Source organism: Dendroctonus ponderosae, unplaced genomic scaffold (genome assembly GCF_020466585.1).
Source record: "Dendroctonus ponderosae isolate FM_Combo_2020 unplaced genomic scaffold, Dpon_F_20191213v2 Dpon_F_20191213_10, whole genome shotgun sequence".
Classification (NCBI taxonomy): Eukaryota; Metazoa; Arthropoda; class Insecta; order Coleoptera; family Curculionidae; genus Dendroctonus; species Dendroctonus ponderosae.
In genome coordinates this window covers 714,846-722,399 of record NW_026017111.1, presented here as the reverse complement: position 1 = coordinate 722,399, position 7,554 = coordinate 714,846, and the positions used below count along the sequence as shown (strand labels likewise).

The 7,554-nt window shown below is 44.8% G+C and overlaps 2 protein-coding genes across 4 annotated transcripts in view; one reads left to right on the top strand and one right to left on the bottom strand.

Annotated features, from left to right (window-relative positions):
• The window catches only part of LOC109536963 (N-terminal kinase-like protein), a 5,711-nt gene extending 1,076 nt beyond the window's left edge, over nt 1-4,635 (top strand). The window contains exons 4-14 of the mRNA XM_048662208.1: nt 211-229; nt 510-600; nt 677-991; nt 1,045-1,266; nt 1,329-1,557; nt 2,378-2,569; nt 2,623-2,787; nt 2,842-2,993; nt 3,049-3,195; nt 3,250-3,409; nt 3,677-4,635. Coding sequence (XP_048518165.1) covers nt 211-229; nt 510-600; nt 677-991; nt 1,045-1,266; nt 1,329-1,557; nt 2,378-2,569; nt 2,623-2,787; nt 2,842-2,993; nt 3,049-3,195; nt 3,250-3,409; nt 3,677-3,807 — 1,823 coding nt within the window. The 3' untranslated portion in view covers nt 3,808-4,635. The remainder of the gene's footprint in view (nt 1-210; nt 230-509; nt 601-676; nt 992-1,044; nt 1,267-1,328; nt 1,558-2,377; nt 2,570-2,622; nt 2,788-2,841; nt 2,994-3,048; nt 3,196-3,249; nt 3,410-3,676) is intronic.
• A 354-nt stretch (nt 4,636-4,989) lies between these two features.
• LOC109536964 (serine/threonine-protein phosphatase 2A 56 kDa regulatory subunit gamma isoform) overlaps nt 4,990-7,554 on the bottom strand; it is a 7,046-nt gene continuing 4,481 nt past the window's right edge. For 2 of the 3 annotated variants that reach the window (XM_019903456.2, XM_019903454.2), the window contains 4 exons: nt 6,990-7,326; nt 6,648-6,934; nt 6,417-6,585; nt 4,990-6,023 (listed from right to left, as the gene is read on the bottom strand). In XM_019903456.2, the coding sequence (XP_019759015.1) occupies nt 5,880-6,023; nt 6,417-6,585; nt 6,648-6,934; nt 6,990-7,326 (937 nt within the window). In that variant the 3' untranslated portion in view covers nt 4,990-5,879. The remainder of the gene's footprint in view (nt 6,024-6,416; nt 6,586-6,647; nt 6,935-6,989; nt 7,327-7,554) is intronic. The other variant, XM_019903453.2, reaches the window with a different exon arrangement.

The window sequence follows — 7,554 nt, the reverse complement described above, 5'->3', positions numbered from 1 at the left end:
GGCCTTTGATAATGTCCAGCGCAGTTGTGGACGAAACGTCAGGAAGAAATTCCCATGGACCACGGCTTCAAAGCCCGGAAAACATTTCAAAATGTGCTTCTGAATTTCTTCAAATGTTTCCGAACTTCACGCTATTTTAGCGCGCAAATTGTGTCTTAAATCTTCATCGCATTCTGAATGGCAGCCTATGAAGGCCTGTCGTCGCATAAATACGACAGGGGATCCAGTGGTTGAACCAGTCTTAGTCGGAAAGCACTGCTTCATCGCCTTTGATAATGTCCATCGCAGTTGTAGACGAAAAATCAGGAATAAATTCCCATAGACCACGGCTTCAAAGCCCGAAAAACATTCCTAAATACGCAAAAGTACCTGGAACTTGCGGTTTAAAGCTCCAACGTTGGCTAGTTGCATCCAATTTGCCCGAAATACTGGCTTTGCATGATTCTTCCCTAGACGACTCTCTCATATTTGTATTATCTGCAAAATGTATTCCCATTTCTTCCAAGCAGCTCAGCAGACATGTGGGGCTTAGGCTGCCTGATATGGGAAGTGTTCCACGGGCCGCTGCATCAGCAGAGCGCTTTAAGAAGCTCGGAAAAGGTTTGCAAAGCAGGGGCTCTGCCCTAATTAGCCCGGCGTAACACTGTTATTGAACACACTGTTTGATAAATTTCAGCTTCCCAGGCAGTTGCAAACGCTGTTCACTGAACTGGTGGGTTTAAGTCCTCAATCCAGACCAAACCCCGCAGATATCATCACTAGATGCCGCAAGCTGGGCGGCTATTTCAAGAACGACCTGGTCGACACGCTGCTGTTCCTCGAGGAGATCCAGATCAAGGACAAGAACGAAAAGAACCGATTCTTTTCCAACTTGACGCCCCATTTGGACAATTTTGCCGACAACATTTGCAAGCACAAAATCCTGCCGCAACTGATCACGGCTTTCGAGTATGGAGATGCGGGCTCTGCAGTGTTGGCGCCCATGTTCAAGGTAGTGAGTTCGAGCTCGAGTTGTGTGTTTAGCCACAAACGCTGGCTGTTTAGCTGGGGAAACTCCTGGATGAGACGGAGTACCAGAAAAAGATCGTTCCCTGCGTGGTGAAGCTCTTTGGCAGCAACGACAGGGCAACGCGGTCCAGACTTCTTCAGCAGCTGGAACACTTCATCGGCCATCTCCAGCCGGGGACGGTGAACGAGCAGATATTCCCGCAAATTGCTCATGGATTTCTGGACACCAATCCCACCATTCGGGAACAGACTGTTAAAGTCAGTGGCCGTCCTCCTAAGCGGGCTGGTTTCGTTAATTTTATCGCCTCTATGGGTTGCAGTCTGTGATACACTTAGCTGCTAAGTTAAACTACAACAACTTGAACCTGGAGGTGATGCGCCACTTCGCCCGATTGCAGTCCAGCGACGATCAGGGGGGCATCCGCACCAACACCACCATCTGTTTGGGGAAGATCGCCCACCATTTGCACCCGGCAATGAGGCAGAAGGTGCTGATTTCTGCGTTTATTCGCGCGATGAAGGACCCATTTCCCCCAGCACGGATTGCTGGTGAGTATCTAAGTGAAAATGGGGCAAATGTGTTATTTAATTTTTAAACAAAACATCCCCATGGGGGTCGCTCTGTGCAATAAAACTCGTACAATATTTTTTTACAAACTTCTTGTTGGGTATTTCCAACATATTATATATTATATTGAAGTTTTTGTTCGCCATGACTGTAAATGGAGAATACGTCATCAATATAACGCCACCAAATTATTGGTTTAAATTTGTAATTATTAATGAAAGTTGATTCAAAATTTTCCATAAATAAATTACTGAAAAATGGGGATAGTGGTGACCCCATAGCCATTCCAAAATTTTGTTGAAAAAATTGTCAGTCTATTGAAAGTAAGTTGACTTTACACATATTGTTAAAAGTTCAATAATGGTGTTAATGCTTAGTTGTGTGCGTTCTTTAAGATTGGTGTCATTTTGTAATTTTTGTTTGATGATATTTAAAGTTTTATCAACAGGAACGTTAGTGAATAGACTAACAACATCAAACCTTCCTAGAATATGGTTTGGAATTATGTCTATGTCTGATAATTTTTGTAAAAAATGTTCAGAATTTTTAATATAGGAAGTTGTGTCATTTATTAGGGGATTTAAAATGTTTAAAATATATTTGGCTAAGGGATGTGCAGGTGAATTTATATTACTAACTATTGGTCGCAAAGGAATATGAACGTTAAATTTCTGACGCGAAATACCCAACAAAAAGTTTGTAAGAAAGTGAATCCGCCTCAACAATATAGAACTTATCTACGTATAATATTGGCATACAAAAACCGCAATTTTAGCATAAATGAAAACGGGCAATTTCCAGGGGTTTTGGCAATGGCAGCCACGCAACAATACTATCCACTAACCGAAGTGTCTCAAAGAGTGCTGCCCGCTTTATGCACGTTGGCTCTGGACCCGGAGAAGTCAGTCAGAGACTCGGTGTTCCGCACCATCAAGGGCTTCTTGGGAAAGCTGGAAAAAGTCTCCGAAGACCCCAGCCTGAAGGAGAGCATGGGTATGGCAGTGGCTGGGTCAACTCCCGTGCTTTTTCCACTGATCCTTTTGCAGAAGCTGATGTAAACACCGCCACCCCTAGCTTGGGAAACGCTGCAGCCACTTGGGCCGGATGGGCGGTGACTGCAGTCACCGCCAAGTTCTACCGAAGCCAGTCGGACACGGTCAAATCAATGAACACTTTTGCGAACAAAATCCTCAACAAACCCGGCTCTTTAGGTAGCACTAAGCCTCAAAGATTTGCCCGTTTTCACCTCATTTTTTCGCTTACAGAGCAGCCTTCCAGCAGCAGCATATCAACCACCACCTCCAGCGTGACTTCAATGACCTCCCTGGAGCACGAGGAGGGAAGTCGGGGGAACGAATCGGTTTCCGATTACGACTACGACCATTGGGGGGACAACGACAACTGGGGAGACATGGAAGTACGCGTTTTGGATGTTTTAAACCGCGCACTACCAGCTGTTGGTTCGTTTGCAGACTGGCGGTCAAATGGCGAGCAGTAGCGGAAGTGGCGGCATCACTGGCACCCAAAGCGACCCCACTAGTCCGCCCTCGGGCTCAGCAGGCGCCAAAGTGATCGACGGCTGGGATAATGAGGAATGGGGCAGTTTGGAGGAGGAGGCGGTGAGACTTTCTCCGGAAACTCTTTGGAATTTACTCATTTCGATCGTCATCCAGCAGCACGGTGGCGACGCGGACTTAACCAGTCCGTCAGACGCTTGGAGTCCTTCGGACACCACTCCGATCATTCCACCCAAAGACAATGGAAAAAGCCGCAAGCAGCCGCACGGCTGGGACGACACGGAGTTTGAGCCCATCGATGAGAACTCCAGCATAAGTAAAGAAACTTTCAATTTTTCTCAGAAATCCGTGAAACTTTGGAGGATTTTTTCCATTGGCGGTTGTCTATGCAGGCCTAGTTGTTTTCTCACTATCTAGAAAAGTTGAAGTCGCCTTCACATAAATTAAAAGCAACAATTGCATAATTACACAATTTTCTCAAAAACTTACTGCTTCGAAAAGTTTTTAGAATTTATGACAAAACAAGATCTGCGGGCCACGCTGATTTCAGTTGATACCTTTTGTTAACTCAGAACGTTTTCAGGCAATCAAAAGGTGGAAGAGGCGCGCAGAAAACGAGAAGAAAAGCGCGTGTTGCGGCAGAAGGAGCTGGAGGCCAGAAGAGTGGGCCGTCCGGCCGCAGGCCCAATGAAACTGGGCGCCAAGAAAATGTAATTAATTTTAACGAATATTCTATGAAGATACTACAGCCATATCATCGTCATATAATTATGCTCGTCTTACCAAAGAAGCGTGACTATTTCTGCGGCTAAACACCAAATAAACGCGATTGGAGGTTTTCTAAATAATCCGCACCAACCATGGGTACGGCATGGTTCCTCTGCTCTAACAAGCCAAGAACATTCACGTATACTCAACAGCTTATGTTTAATTGCTACTGAACATTCCTCAGCCATATACTTGAAAAGCGGACGAGGGATAATTAAAAAAAAAACATTCGGTCATTTTCCTTCATCATACCGGAACCATTGAGTGTTTTAATCAACTGTTCCATACCTGTAAAGGTTGCTTTTTTGCAACAAGCTAAATGTTTGCAAACCTCTTCTAATAGAGAACCAAAATGCACGTTAACGTTTGACGGTGAGCAAGATTTTCGTTGCCCCTGAGGTGATCAGACGATTCACTCGGTATATTTCACTAAAAAAATGCGTAAAAAGTGAGAAATTAACTCATTAGTGCACCAGTCATCATGTTCATTCGGTTGATTTGAGCTCCGAATAGAAAAAAAATGAAGCGTTTGAATGCATCAGAGTTTTAATTGATTTCCCACTTCTGTATGCAACATTTCGCCTCTCAAAAAGGCCCAAAAGGAAAATGACCCCGAATGCTTACTTCAGATAGAATATAGAAGGTGAATGATCGCAACCTAACTCTTTTTTTATTTAGCGTAAGCCTAATGGATTTTATTGTATACATTTTATAAACTTCGTCGCCCTCAAACAGGGTGGTTGTAAATAAAAATAACTCGCAAAGAAAACAAGACTTTAGCTGTTTGGCACTATAAAGACGCAATTAGTTGCATCTTTTCGCCTTCAGCGAACACACAATCCATAAATTTGTTCTTGTTGGTGGAAGTTAATGTAAAGAACACATGATTTAAGCCGGGAAAGTGGAAACTAACGATCGCGGAAACTGAGAATCAGTTGACGATCGGCGCTGCGCGTTTTTGCGCGTTGGGATATCGGATATATAGAAACTGTTATGTGAGGAAAGGCATGAAAAACAGATAATGAAGCTTTTAGAGAGGAAAGTCTGGTTTCAGCACATGTGGAAACTGTTCTCCGATCGGATTAAGCATTTCTGATTAGTGGAGGCAAACGTAAAGTTCGCCCAGTCTCCTCTTGAAACAATATTATATTCGTCATAAAGCAAAGCTGTACATTTAAAAAAATACTGTCTAATACAATATCAACTCCCTTAACAGTACTATACAGATTCCTTTCATTGTACACCCCTTAAAACTAATTATTGAACGTATTCCAATGCTATGATTAGATCTAGGTCGTGTTATAATGAAGATTGGCTTTGACACATCGAAAGCAATCCCCTACTAATCGGCTAATACATAATAGATTCACTAACGTGTTTTCTTCAACATCGTGGCCTTACACTAGGAAAAGTATAATAAATGACGGGAAAACCCAAAGTATGAGCGTAAATTTACCGTAACGCTACTTGTTAAGTTTAATTTAATAATATAGGTTCATCTGTTCCAGTGATAGATGAGTGTAAAAATACCAGTTAACCGTTTCTTCAGCCTCGTTGGCTAAATATTACGTTGCAGATAATCTCAGAGTAAGCAAATACGTATACACCAAGTCCAGCGCAAGAAAATCGAGCACCAGGGGGGTTCCAGTGTGAATTGCGGCTCTCGAGGCTGGCGAATCTTTGGAAGTCACATCATGTGAATATAAATCATTATAACACCACATATTGCGTCCAGCCATCGAGAGCAGCACAAACAGTTAAATCTAACAGACTTTTGTTTTAGAATAATGGGGTTCGACTTGCTTCCACCCCAATGCCATCCGGCCATGCATCCGGATATGCATCAAGGCAAAAACATCCTCTTTGGCAACATGCTGCCATTGAGCACGATTACACAAAGTTCACGATAAAAGAGTCATATTGTAGACTGTGTTCACCTGCCACCACAAAAGAAACTAGCAATCGGTTAACGTGCTGCGTTACCCGATCGTTAGCTGCATGCCGAAGTGCGCGGATGACTAGCACTTGTTCACATCAGGCGGAGTGGGCAGGTACTCGTCGGCTCTTTTATGATCGTTGAGTGCTTTCACCGTGTAGTGATCTTGGGGCAGTTCGGATTTGCGTCGCACGAGCGGCTTGTTCAAGTTGCGACTCTTCTTTGCCTGAAAACAGCGCGTTAACCACCTTCTCGCTCTTTCAACGTTAGTGTGCGCGAAGCCACGATAGGGGTAGGTGAGTGAGGTCGGCAGGATGGGGATTTCGAGCAAAATAAGCTTACGGCTGAGTTTCTTTCAGGTGTGAAAAACCAGTCGCTTTAACCCGCAAGTGAAGAGGTGCCAAACAAAGCCCCACAAGTCACAAAATATGCATGATTAGATCTGTATGCATTGAACAAGGGCCAAGACCACCACCAGACGCAGTTGATAATCATTGAAAAACGCTTCACCCGAAACCAAGAGTAGACGAACTAGCGGAAGGAAACAGCAGTTCGAGTCCAGCAGCAGATCAAAAGCCGATGGCTACGCCAGCTTAGGGGAAAATAAAGCCCCACCTACCTCTATCGTCTCGTGCTCCATATCCAGAGTGATTTCGTCCTCACCTTCGGGAGTAGTGATCACATTGGCATCAGACGTGTTCCGGATCACCTCGAACTCCGTACTGGACTTAGCCAAAGTCTGTACTTTCTCCCATAGCTCCTGGCGCTGATTCTGCCGGTCCTTCTCTCTAAAATCCGCCGGAAGTTCAATTTAGCGCCTTCAAAGGCAAATCATCTGAATCAGTTAGACCTTTGACGCTCTTGTCGGTACTGCTGCGTGCACTCGTCGAACAGCTTCTGGTTCATCTCCATGAACAGCTTGAGAGAGTTGTAGATTAGCCCGTGTATTGTCTTGTTCCAGTGGCTTTTCGAGTTCTTGTACAAGCTGGGGAACATCAGGGGCAAAATCTCGGATGCGTTTTCCGCTACCAGCGACATCACATACTCATTATTCCAGTAATACAGAGCACGTTCGGCCACTTGGAAATGGGGCGAGCTGACGCACTTTGCCAGTTGTCGGAACAGCGGCACCATAATCTGAGTTTTTCAGAATCTAGTTAAATCTGCTTGGCGTTCAGTGGGAAACGCTTACCTTTTGGAACTCGGCCGGCTCGATAACGTCGAGAATCTCCTCCAACTCGTTCAGGAACATCACCTCTTTGGGACTGTGGGTTTTCGGCCAGTACTTGAGCAGGCTGCGGATCACAGGCTGCGTGAGCGACGGATCTTTCTCCAGAAATTGTACTACACAATAGGCCAGCTGCGGATGGTAGACGGACAGCGATTTCGCTTTATGGAGCGGCATCAGGACGCGCAACAGAAACACTTTGTGCTCTTCCTTCAAGGGCAGGGCGAAGCCGTTAATTATCGACCCGAGGATCTCCAGTAGCTCCGCTATGCCGTTGTGGTGCTCCGTTTCGTAGATAAACCTAGAAACAAAAATTTTAATCGAAAAAATTCCTTAAATCTTCATCGCATTTTTAACGTCAGACTAACTATGAAGACTCTCACGGCCGGTCAAATCACATTTTGAAACGTTTTCCGGGCTTTGAAGCCGTGGTCCATGGGAATTTCTTCCTGACGTTTCGTCCACAACTGCGCTGGACATTATCAAAGGCCTCATCGCTTTTGAGCGCGATGCGGCCTTTGATAATGTC